Source organism: Lutzomyia longipalpis, chromosome 4, assembly GCF_024334085.1.
Source record: "Lutzomyia longipalpis isolate SR_M1_2022 chromosome 4, ASM2433408v1".
In the NCBI taxonomy this organism is placed as follows: domain Eukaryota; kingdom Metazoa; phylum Arthropoda; class Insecta; order Diptera; family Psychodidae; genus Lutzomyia; species Lutzomyia longipalpis.
This window is the reverse complement of record NC_074710.1, coordinates 17,471,586-17,484,613: the sequence shown is the minus strand read 5'-3', so window position 1 is coordinate 17,484,613 and position 13,028 is coordinate 17,471,586. Positions and strand designations below refer to the sequence as shown.

Sequence of the window (13,028 nt, the reverse complement as noted above, 5' to 3'; positions counted from 1 at the left end):
TGTGTGAGCAATTGAAGAAAGTAATTAGAGTTTGTGGCAAAAATATACAAAGAATGAAGGCAAAAAAGACAAGAACGAATTTGCCAAGAATTTTTTGGGTGTTTGTAGTGTTGAATAGATTACAAATTTGCACGAAATTGATGACAATTTTATGTAAAGAATAATGCAAACTTTCAGAGAATTATCTGAGGAAGCTAAGAAAAATGATTAGAAGATCTTTTGATATAAGAAAAACGGTTAAGGGACAGAGAGTAGGTACATACTAAAAATAATTCTGCTATTATACATTGCGCTGAGACGTCGTTGGACGCACAGAGATTGAAAAACTCTGTAGAAAATCAAAAGAATGACTAAAAATATGAAGAAATAAATAAATTATTGAATAAATTAATAATTTAGTAAATTAATGACTTAATCAATAAAATTATAACTGAACGATTGAATGATGAATTGAACGAAAAAATAAATGAGTCGGGCAATGAACTAAAGAATAAATCAATCAGTGAATGAACAAATTAATGAACAAGTAAACGAACAACAGATGATCGTTTGAATGAATGAATATAAATCAATAACTAATGTAAAAAAATGAAGAAATTATTGAATGAAAAAATGAATAATGAATAAATGAATGAACTATGGACGAACGGACAAATTAAATGAAGAAATTAAACAAAGAACCGAATGAATGAATGGAACAGTCGAAACAATGAATGAATTAATGAATAAATATATCAATCAATGAATCAATAAATAAATAAAAGTGTAAAATGTACAAATGAATGAATGAATAAAAAACTCAATTAATTTAGCAAATCAGAAAAATTGAAAAGGAAATTTTTTCAATACAAAAATTCAAACACTATCACTCATAAAAAAATCACAGCTAAAAGCACTTAAAAAACTATTCAATTAAAATATTTTAAAATTTAAATCAATAAATAAAATATTAAATAAAAGTAAGGAAAATGAAGAAATGATTGAATGAAAAAATTAATAAAATGAATGAATGAAACAGTCGAAAGAGTGAATGAATTGTTAAATTAATGAATGAATAAATATGTAAGTCAATCAATGAATCAATGAAATTATAAAGAAATGAGTGAAAACAAGAAAGCAGCAAGGGAAAGTGATGATATCTGCGCCGCCGTTTTTGATTATGAAAAGATTCTCAACGCTCCCTCGAATCACGCGAGTGCGCTTTATTATAAAAGAAAATTGGGTGTCTTTAATTTCACAGTGTATGATTTGGGCACCCAGAAAGCCTGCTGCTACGTCTATGATGAAACCCAGGGGAAAAAGGGCGGGAGTGAGGTGGCGAGCTGCCTTTTAAACTTTATAAAGTCAGGCATTTCCAAAGGGAAGTCCAAATTTTTTTTCCAATTTTTTCCAAATTATATATACTACAATTTGTTAAATTAATTGGTCTTTGAGGTCTTTAACATATTCATTCATTCATTTATTCATTTTACTCATTTCTTTATAATGTTATTGATTCATTGATTCATTCATCTCTTTCGACTGTTTCATTCATTCATTCATTCATTTTATTGATTTTTTCATTCAATCATTTCTTCATTTTCTTTAATTTTATTTAATATTTTATTTATTGTTTTATATTCATTCGTATGATCTTTACTATAAGGACTGATACAAGCGATGAATTCACAAAAATTAAAAAGGAATTATAGGAAAATTTTTAATCCTCAAAAACCCCAAAATTCAAACACTTTATCACCCATAAAAAAGTCACAGCTAAAAACACTATAAAAAAATCATTCAATTAAAAAGATCATAAATAAAATTAACAAATTCTCCGTGTATTAGCACATCTCTGGGCATTAAATGTTGATGCTGCGTGGCATTGCTTTGCAAAACATGAGGGAGATAAAATTTGCAACAGTCTGGTCGCCAGATTTTCACGAGACAAAGCGCGGGAGCAATTTACATTTGAAGGAAGAGAAACTATTTTAATACAATTTTATCACATCCCACGATGAGTCAGTGGTCTTATATTTCGTCAAAAAATTCTTTCTCTCACTCTGCGTAATCTGAATAGCTTCAATTGCGGGTGGTCAGGGAAGAAAATTTTAAGAAGAAAAGGAAAGCAAATTCAATGGAAGTTTTCCATATAAATTCTATGAGCTAAATGTAGGCTAAAATTTGCTGCAAAGTACGATTTCGTGGTTAAGCTTTCAGATTTTAATGTTAATATTTTATAGTTTTAGTCTAGTCCCTTCCCTGTCGCGTACTTTTCAATTAATCAAACGCGGAAGACATCAGCGAAAGTTTCTCTCAATAAAACACCGCGTGGCTTCTTTGTAGATGAATTATGGACTTTTTTTTTAAATAAAAAGCTTTTCTAACGGAGAAATTTCTTAATTAACAATTTTGCAATAATTATTAATAGATGATTGACGGCGCAAACAATAAAAGCCGCGTCAAGTCAATAAAATGGTAGGTGTAACATTTCTTGCATAATTCACAAGTGAGGCTTTGTGAAGTAAGGTAAAATGTGGAAAATTCCCCAAAAAGAATATCTGTGAGCTCTCCTTGATGTCAAGTTCAATGCGAATTTCACCTGCTGAATGAAAACTCGTAGAGTTGAGCTGGATTTTTTAGAATTAAATTAATTGTTAAGTAATTTATTAATTTTAAAGAAATTAAGGAATTGAATTAAGACAAAAATGAGAAAATAATGTTACTTTAGCTACTTTCCCGGAAGCTCTTTAATTTCTACCTAAATTTCGTACTTCCTTTTAAAAACAATTTGCTTCTGCAAACATAAAATAATTGTACACAAGTCAAATACACAGGTAATTAATATTCATAAAATATTCCATTCCATCAGTCTTTAAAATAAAAATTATATCAGGTGCGAAATTCTAATTAGTTTTGTGCCAACTGCGAAGCGGGATAGATAAAAAAATCATAAATAAACGCAATGTCTCATCGAAATATAATTTTTGTGACAATTTTCCTGATTTTTCTGTACAAAGTGAGTGGAAAAGTGATTAAGAATGAAAGGCCTAATATTGTTATTATCTTAGCGGATGATCTTGTAAGTGAAGACGACGTGAATTATTGTGAGAAAAACTGAGAAAACAAATAATAGAAAGTTTGTCTTAATTCCAAAGGGATCCTACGACATCAGTCTAAGGGGCAGTAATCAAATTCTAACTCCTAACATTGATGCTCTGGGCTATCAAGGGGTCATTCTCAATCGACACTACACCCCTGCACTGTGCTCACCTTCACGTGCTGCTCTCCTAACTGGGAAGTATCCTATTAACACAGGAATGCAACACTCTGTGATCGTATCAGATGAACCATGGAGTGTACCGCTGGAAGAAAAGCTCCTTCCGCAGTATCTGAAGGAAGTCGGCTACCAAACTCAAATTGTGGGGAAATGGCATCTTGGTTTTGCAAAGAAAAGCTTCCTTCCCACAAGGAGAGGCTTTGATTCGCACGTAGGTATCCTAGGACCATCAATTGGCTACTTTGACTATGCCATGTGGTACACCTATAGGCCCTATCCACCTGGATTTGACTTCAGACGCAATGAAACCGTTGATCGTAGCGTGATCGGAGAATATGCAACGGACGATTTAACGCGGGAAGCCGTTAAAGTTATTGAAGATCATAATCCTAAATTTGGACCACTTTTCCTCTATTTCCCCCAAGTTGCTCCACATTGTGGTAACCCAAGCGAACTATTTGAAGCAATTCCTGAAGATCTGGCAACAGTTACGCACATCAGATCACGCGATAGAAGAACCTACGCTGCTATGGTGAAGGCGTTAGATCGTTCTGTTGGAGAAATTGTAAAAGCTCTGAAAAACAACAACATGCTCAAGAATACGATAATCCTGTTTTACTCTGACAACGGAGGTCCTACAATAGGTCCGCACTCTGTACCAGGATCAAACTATCCGTTAAGAGGAGTAAGTTTAAAATTTTGCATCAACTCCCTATTGGATTTGGATTTTGAATTTTAATTTTTAACTGCAGCAAAAGAACAGCCCTTGGGAAGGAGGTGTGGTAAGTCCTGCTCTTGTATGGAGTCCACTCCTTCAGAAGCGTCACTACGTCTCCAATCATGTAGTACATTCAACAGATTGGCTGCCAACATTCATCCATGTTGCCGATGCATCAAGCTGCAACATGAACATCGATGGAATAAACATCTGGCAAACAGTATCCATGAACAAGCGTCCCTCAAGAAGGGAAATCCTCCACAACATTGATCCAATTATTGGCTACTCGTCCTACTACAGCGACGGTTGGAAGTACATCAATGGGACAACAGCAGTTGGCAAGTATGACTACTGGCTGGGAGAAATTCACTACGAGAATGACCCGAAATCCTCGCAATATGCCGATATTGTCATGAAGACTGATGTTTGGAAAGCCTTGAATCCATTTGCAAAAAGAAAACTCCGAGCACGTGATGTGGAGGCGTTAAGGAAGAAAACTGCAGTTAACTGCGGGAATCAGAGTTCACGCACACGATGTAATCCCTTGGAAGCTCCATGTTTGTACCACTTGACAAGAGATCCGTGTGAGATTAATAATTTGGCTGAGAAGCAACCGAGGAGGCTTCAGGAAATGGCAAGGAGAGTGGATGAATTCAGGGATAATATGATGCCTCCCAAAAATCTTCCTGCTGATCCTAAATCCAATCCAGACCTCCATGATGGCGTATGGACTTGGTGGTTGGAGTTTGAATAATTTATTCATTGCAGCATTACTGCTAAGTGCACTGCCCGTATATTTTGTTTAAAATATTTTTAAGTGTAATAAATGATAAATTGAGAAAAAACACGGAGATGGCAAGAATTACAACATTACAAGTTTCTATACAATATGACCGCTAGGAGGTTTTAATTGAAAAATAAAATTTTCGATTATACTTTTCAATGAATGAAATGAAAGATTTTTCCAAAAAGGTGTTTGTCTGAACGAAAATCTTCGAATTATTAGACAAAACTCCAATTATTCGTCATGAATTGGATTATTTGTTAAGAAGATTCGAATTCTTCGTCAAGTTTCGGACTATTTTTCAAGAAAAGTGGAGCTATTCGTCAAGATTCGAATTATTCGTTGAGAAAAAAAATATTCGTCAAGATTCGGATTATTTATTAAGATTAGAACTATTCGTCAAGTTTCGGACTGTTTTTCACGAAAAGTCGAACTATTCGCCATGGTTTGTACTATTCGTCAAGATTTGAATTATTCCTTGAGAAAAAAATGTTCGTCGAGATTCGGATTGTTTGTTAAGAAGATTAGAATTCTTCGTCAAGTTTCGGACTATTTTTCAAGAAAAGTCGAACTATTCGTCATGGTTTGTACTATTCGTCAAGATTCGGATTATTTGTTAAGAAAATTCGAATTCTTCTTCAAGAAATTTCAGACTATTCGTCAAAATTCTGATTTTTCTTAAAGAACATTCGAAGTTTTTGTTAAGATTCGGTTTATTTGTCAAGAAAATTAGAACTACTATTATTATATTCGTCAAGAATCGGACGATTTGCTAAAATATTCTAAATATTTGCCAAAAATCACCCCTTGATTTTTCCAAAGTAATTTGTAATTGTTAATGTCTAATTTGTTAAATTTATCAATATGATTGAAGTCTAACAAAAACGAATAAACTCCTTTCATTGAAGAAATTCAAAGTCAAAATTTTCATTTTAATATTTTTTTGTTCATGGAAAAGGGCTTTCAAATGCAGGTTCCGACAACAATTAAACATATTATTATTCCATTGACATTGTTCTCATGCGGCAATGTTATTAGAATGTTCGATGAAAAATCACTACATATGTACATATTTCTACATAATAAATTCTATAAATAAATGCTGAAAATTCTTATCAGATAGACCAGTTCTCACGGTGCGCGATCATGCGGGAAAATATTGGCGTTGTAGCTGCTTCATGCGCGCCAAGATCAAAAGCAATTTTGATCGTCGTACGAAACCAATCAGTCTGCAAGTGGTTGCGGAACTGCAAAGTCGCGATAATAAAGTATTACCTACCTACAAAAAAAATCGTGCAGATTTGCAAAGATTTTTACAAAAAATATCAAAATCGTGAACTTCTGTGTAACGAACTTAAAATTAAAAGAAAAAATAAAGCCCGCACCTGATTGTGGCAAAAAAAAAAATGCATTTTGCAAAGGTGATTAGTGGAGTTTTAATAATTTTCTTAATTCTGTGCCATTGTGGATGTGCTGCAAAGAGACCCCCCAAGAGACCGCCGAATATCGTTGTAATTTTAGCGGATGATTTGGGGTCTAATGACGTCAGTTTTAGAGGTTCAAGTCAAATTCCCACCCCCAACATTGACGCCTTGGGCTATCAAGGGGTCATCCTAAATCGCCACTACACCCCCGCATTGTGCTCACCTTCCCGCGCTGCCCTCCTCACGGGGAAATATCCCATTCATTTGGGAATGCAGCACTCAGTTATTGTGTCCGATGAACCCTGGAGTTTGCCCATGAATGAGAAAACCCTCCCGGAGTATCTCAAGGAATGTGGCTCCTACAGAACGCACATGGTGGGCAAATGGCATTTAGGTGAGTCCAAATTAATTAATTATATATCCAATTTGAAAGGAGTTTATTAATTTTGTGGAATTGTTCATTCAAAAAAATAAGAGGAAATGGAAATAAGGAAATGAAATGAAGAAAAACTCAAAATGAATAAAGTCCTTTATTAATATTTCAGAAAATAATCAAAATATTGGCAGAAAAACATTGTAAAAAAAATTATTTCAAGAAATAAGCTTCATAAGTAAATCAAGGGATGAATAATAAAGTGAATGCGGTGTACGCTTTGTTTCTTTCTTCTTACAGACTGATGAAGAATTAACAAAAAGATGGACAAACAAATAGCATAACCAACGCTAAACTATATTAACCGTTTTCTAGTATTTAACCTATTTAACATTTGTTTCGTGATTTTTAGCTTTTTTCACGTTCGACATTATTTTCCAGTGTTTTTATTTGTGTTGACATTCTCTTTCTAACGTTTCGAGCGGCTTTTTGTCTTTTCCAATTGTTAAGAAATCTTTTCTAACGTTTTTTAACATTTGACATTAAGCGAATTTTTTTTTAGTCTCATTGACAATTCCTGCTAAATTAGAAATGCTTGAGGTAGAACGAAAAAAATATACGAAAAAAAGCAATTGTGACGTCACTGTGTTTATTTTTGGGCGATTCTTTGGCGATCTTTACGTGCGTCATTTTATATTATCTTATCGAATTATCATTACCTATATAACGATGAATAATCTCCCTTAATTACTAAAAGAAAATTAAAAAAAAAATTGAACAGAAGGAGTAATTTAAAATCATAATTAAAGACAGATTAATTTGAAGAACTTGAAAAAAATATTTCATAAATTATTTATTTATTTTTAATTATAAATTCCATGCGGTGTACATTTTCTTTGCACACCTCTTCTTCCCTTGAGGCTACACGTGAATGACGTGAATCTCTTTTTACGTTCCAAAATTAAATTGGATAAGATAAAAATGTTAAGATATTACATTTTTACTTCGTCTGACTTCCTTTCTCTTCCCTAATCTAAAGATAGGAGGGTTAACGAACTTCATGACCGAATTTCAAAATCTTTCTCATTTTTTTCTTAATCTCTTTTGGATTTTTCTTTTATCAATCTTCTCCTTTTACCTATGATAAAATGAATTTATTTGAATTTTTTGTCGTTATTTCATCAGGCTTTGCAAGGAAGGACTTTACACCCCTTCAGCGGGGATTTGATTCGCATTTTGGACCTTGGGGTCCCTCCCTTAGTTACTTCTCAAAGCGCTTCCTTATGCCGTGGGAGCCATTCTTTGATGGTCACGATATGCGACGCAATGAGAATGTTACGTATGAATCCCCCGGTGGGTACATCACGGATATCCTGACCGATGAAGCGGTTAGGGTTATAAGGAGGCATCAACAGGAGACGGATAAGCCTCTTTTCCTCCTTGTGACCCACATTGCCCCCCATGCGGCGGAAGCAGACAACCCCCTGCAAGCGCCTAGGGAGGAAATCCTAAAATTCGGCTATATTGAAGATCCCGAAAGGAGGATCTATGCCGCAATGGTGGCAAGTTTGGATCGAAGTGTTGGGAAAATTGTCATGGTGAGGAATTTTTTTTAACCTTTGGAATGCGGAGGCCTTGGTAGTTACGTAGAATGCGAAGGTGGGGTCGTTGAACGACCCCAAAAAGAAGGCCAATTTTCTCCCAAACTATACAACCTGGAGTTGTCGGGTTAGTGCCTATAGATTCCTTATATAGTCCTCTTGCACCCTGCACCACAAATTCGCCGCCCTAAAATACTTAGAAGGAGATATTAGAGAAAAACATTTTTCAATCATTTTTCACAATTTCTTTTTGAGAAATTTGCCAAGAAAGTTAACCCCAACTGCAATTTTTTTTTCACTCTTCCCCACATTCCCCTCACTTCCCGCAACATGATAAATGGCAATATTTCTCGAATATTCTTTATTGTTTTGCACATTTACATGCTTCTAATTATGTTTTATGTTGTTTATGCTCTAAGAAATTTTCCGCAGAATGACCGTTACAAAAATTTTTGAATTCCCTTCTTCTACATTTTTCTTAATAACTTTTCTTGTGGTGGTCGGATTGAGCTGAAATTTTTACACAACCTTCTCAGATAACCAAGGAACTTATTTCCAAAAGATGGGAACGCTATCTTTTATATTTATTGAGTTATAGCACGAAATATAGCGCTGGGGTCGTTCAACGACCCCGCTCCGCATTCCAAGGGTTAATTATTTCTTTTTCTTTAAAATATTTTTAAATAATTTTTCTTTGCACCGCAGGCTCTTCAGGAAACCGAACTCTTGAGGAATTCTCTGATTCTCTTCTACTCAGACAATGGAGCACCAACTAAGGGATTGTACTCAACAACTGGATCGAATTTCCCACTCAAAGGGGTAAGTTTTTCGTTTTATAAATAAAGAATTATTATTTTTCTTAATTTTCTGTAAATCTTCGTTCATTTTGAGGCGTTTTTATTTGAAAATAGTAACCAAAAATACGACAAGAAAGATTTTCTAAGAAAGGAAAAACCTTTAAAAAAAATTCCTCATTTAATTTTGTTTCTTTAAATGGATGAAATATTCACGCAAATGTTTCCTCAATGCTTTTTGATAAAATTTTTAACCCTTTCGCGTCCAACGTGAAACATAAAAACATTGAAACATGCGCTGTTTTATCTTGATATTTGTTCTGTAAACGAATTCAGAGGACATTTTTAAGGCAAAATGTATAGAGTATATAGAGTATATTTATTCACCTTATTCCTCATACATACATAAATTTACAAAATATTTCAATTTTTTACAAAAAGAATGTAGAAGGAACTCGGGATCAAAGTGGCAGAGCTAAAAGCTGTGTCGCCACCTCGGAGCCCAGTTGATCACCCAACGCGTAATTTAAATTCAAATTCATACAAATTCACTTGACTTTTTATCAAATTTAAACTAAAGTAATCTCTCAAAGATCCGCATTGCCAAGAATTTACAAAAATATTTACTAATAAGTCATGCAAAAATTATTAACAATTGGAAACAATTTAGTTACAATCAATGAATTTTTTTAGATCTTGATGAGAATCAATTGCAAAAACGGTACCTCTTCCCCTCTTACGCAGCAGAATTCGACCTTGTTGGTGCCACGCAAAAGCCCAGCCTTTTTTCGTAGCAGCCTCTCTTGCTTTATTGAACAGCTCCCTACGGGATTTGCTCAATCTCTCACTCACGCTCAACTCGACTGGTATTCCCCCAAACTCAATTGCCGTTGATCCAGACCTTTTTCGATTTCTCCAGTGTTGCATTGCAATCTCTCTTGTCCGCCTCGAAGCAAAACGCACAATCATGACACAATTTTTTCCTGGATTATCAGCAGCGTCCCGCTCTTTGGAACCAGATTGATTTTTTGCCACTATTTTTTTCTTAATGATGGTAACTTGATCCAAATCACCTTGATCCACAGAAATTCCAATTTCCTTCAAGGTGCACTCAGCTTGAGCAAACTTGCGTTTTTCGTTGACATTGGGTATACCATCTATCACAATTGCATTCAAGTCACAAGGTTCTGGGTCCACATCACTCAAACGATCCTCCAGAGAGATGATCTTAGCTTTCAAAGCATCATTTTCTTCCTTCAGTCCAGTGAGTTCCTTTGAGAATGACGAAAAAATTGTTTCCATTTTCTCCATATATTTGTCCACTCGATCAAATCTCCTTTCAAAGAACTCCTTCAGTTGAGAAATCTCCGAATCACATTTCACGGGTTGCCCTTTTTTCGATAATTCACGAGCCATCACTAATAATTCAAGAGCGTCACAAAAATACGTCCAACTGCGCCGAGCGATCCAACTTAGACTTCTTCTTAGACTTCTTAGACTTCTTCTACGTGAATTTCATGTATTTCTTTCTCGGAAAAACAATTTGCAGTCATAAAAAAATGGGAAAATAAAATGTTTCATGTTGGGTCAACATATGACATATGAGCCTTTGCAGTTCTTAAAGGGTTAAATACAGAAATTTAATCTCTAAAGATGACAGAGTATACCGAGAAAAGCCATCAGATTGCGTGCAAAACTTGAGATTTTCGAGCATAAAAAAATGATTCATTTTAATCTTTTAATAATCTTCCAATTGATTGACATGATCATTGAGAATTCAAGGAAATAAAAATGTATGTATATGTGACCCCTTTTTCATAATTATATATTGTTGTACCTTAACTCATCAACCTGCTGCTATCGCGATATCCAGTTTTTCATTTCATCTCACATAATAATTTAGCAAAAGATTAACCTTCAAACTTCTCTAAACTTTGATGAAAAGTCAGTTTCTTAGGAGGAGGAAAGACCGTCAACCTACCTCAACACTTTAAATCGCATGTTAGGGAAGCAAAGACTACCTGAAACTGCGACGGAATGTAATCAATTTGTAATAACATTGTAAAGAATTTTAATTGATGTGCAATTAGAATTAATTAAAAAAAAGGAAATTATCATTTTATAAAAGAAGACGATAATTGTCTCAACGGGGGCAATTTGAATTAAATCGTCTAAAGGTGACAATATATTAATCGGACGGAAGTTAGATTCTAAAGTCTGGATAGTTTAAACTGGATTATATGGAAACAAAGTTGTTTTGTTTAATACGGAAAAAAATATTGAATTTCCTCTTCATTTAGGAAGGGGTTTATTCATTTTTTAGCTCTGAGAGAATGTTTTTTTTATTGTTTAACCCTTTCAGGTTCATAGAAGAAATATATCTTCTTCTTCTTCTTTTTTTTTTTAAAACTTCAGGGCCGGACGTCATTTCGACATCCACACAGCCGAAGAAATATATTTTCCCGAATTTATTATTTTCAGAGTGATCAAGCATATGCATTAATGCTTCATTGATGACAAACAATAAAAGGACTTGAAAAGTCTCTTAGAAAAATCTGTTTTATGTTTTTTTTTTAAAAAAATTAAGATCGAAAATATATTTAAACTCCTATTATTTAACCCTTTCGTGACATCATAAAACATCTTCTTTGGCTTCTTATTATTTGAAAAAAAAAAAGAATTAAAATTCAAATTTTAACGCTTAAATTAATTCACAAATTAAATTAAATTCCCTTACCTTTGCAGCAAAAAAGTTCCCCGTGGGAAGGTGGCATGAGGATGCCGGCTGTGATTTGGAGTCCATTAATTGAGAAGCGTCATCGTGTGTCTGACGAAGTAATCTACTCAACTGATTGGCTTCCAACATTTCTTGGTCTGTGTCGCACTGATCCTCCCACTGGAATTGACGGGTACGACGTATGGCGAACAATTTCACGCAATAAAGCTTCGCCACGCCATGAAATCCTCCACAATATTGATCCCATCCTTGGATACAGCTCCTACTACCGCGACGGTTGGAAGTACGTCAATGGAACGACTTCTGGTGGGAAATTTGACGATTGGCTGGGACACGTTGTAGGAGCTGATAAAACTCCCGCAGCTAATGCCTATGCTGAGCTCGTGATGAAGAGTCCAACATGGCGAGCACTTGCCCCACTTGCTTTTCGTCGTCTCAAAGTTGCCGACATTCAGGAATTGCGGCAAAAAGCGCAAATTAAATGCTCAGCTCCATGGAAAGCGACGCCATGCCACGCACTTCGGTCGCCATGTTTGTTTAACCTCAAACACGATCCGTGCGAAGAGAATAATTTAGCTGAAAGATTCCCGCGAATTGTGAAGGAAATGGCGGAACGCGTGCAAGTGTTTGAGGGTAGTGCTCTACCCCCCAGGAATGCTCCGCAGGATCCAATGTCCAATCCAGCACTGTGGAATGATGTTTGGGTATCATGGTTGGACGAATTGCAGATGCCAAAAGTCAGAATTAAGTTAAATTAAACTTAAGAGGTTTAAATCAAAATTTAAGAGGAATCCTAAAAAACCGAATTTAAAAGAAAAAAACGAATTTAAAAAGAAAAAAATGTTAAAATCTTTATGCAAATGCGATTTGGAATGAAAAAGAAAAGAAAGGGACGATTCTGATGAAAATCTTTTCTTTTCTAACAACTGAAAAGTTATTGGTAGATTTTGACTGTTCGATGTTGTTAAATATTGACGTTTGAGCACGAAATTCGTTGTTCAAAGAAAAAACAGTCCGAAAGATCTTTAAGCGAGTTCTGGAAAGCGATTTCCCTTCAAAAATGCGATTAAAGAAAGAAATAAAATATCAGAATTTAACAAGATTTTTCCAAGAATACCTAATCGACCCCGAAAAGTCAATTAAAAAAAATAAACGTCAAACGTTACAACTGCTGAAGGTCAATTAAAGAAAAAATAAAATGTCAAAATCTTACAAGATTTTTCAAAGAATACTTGCTAAAAATCTTTTAACTGACAAATTGCAAGAAAAGAAAGGATTTTTACTAGAATCGATCATGAAAAGGCAATTAAAAAAGAAACGTCAAAATCTCAAAAAATT

The 13,028-nt window shown here is 34.6% G+C and overlaps 2 protein-coding genes across 2 annotated transcripts; both read left to right on the top strand.

The window, feature by feature from the left end:
- The first annotated feature begins 2,944 nt into the window (after positions 1-2,944).
- On the top strand, positions 2,945-4,731 carry LOC129795205 (arylsulfatase J-like). The gene is made up of 3 exons (XM_055836291.1): positions 2,945-3,061; positions 3,138-3,944; positions 4,012-4,731. The coding sequence occupies exons 1-3, from the start codon at positions 2,945-2,947 to the stop codon at positions 4,729-4,731; spliced, it is 1,644 nt and encodes a 547-aa protein (XP_055692266.1).
- A 1,173-nt stretch (positions 4,732-5,904) lies between these two features.
- On the top strand, positions 5,905-12,889 carry LOC129795354 (arylsulfatase B-like). The gene is made up of 4 exons (XM_055836576.1): positions 5,905-6,579; positions 7,744-8,156; positions 8,865-8,978; positions 11,699-12,889. The coding sequence occupies exons 1-4, from the start codon at positions 6,168-6,170 to the stop codon at positions 12,446-12,448; spliced, it is 1,689 nt and encodes a 562-aa protein (XP_055692551.1). The 5' UTR covers positions 5,905-6,167; the 3' UTR covers positions 12,449-12,889.
- The last annotated feature ends 139 nt before the right edge of the window (positions 12,890-13,028 follow it).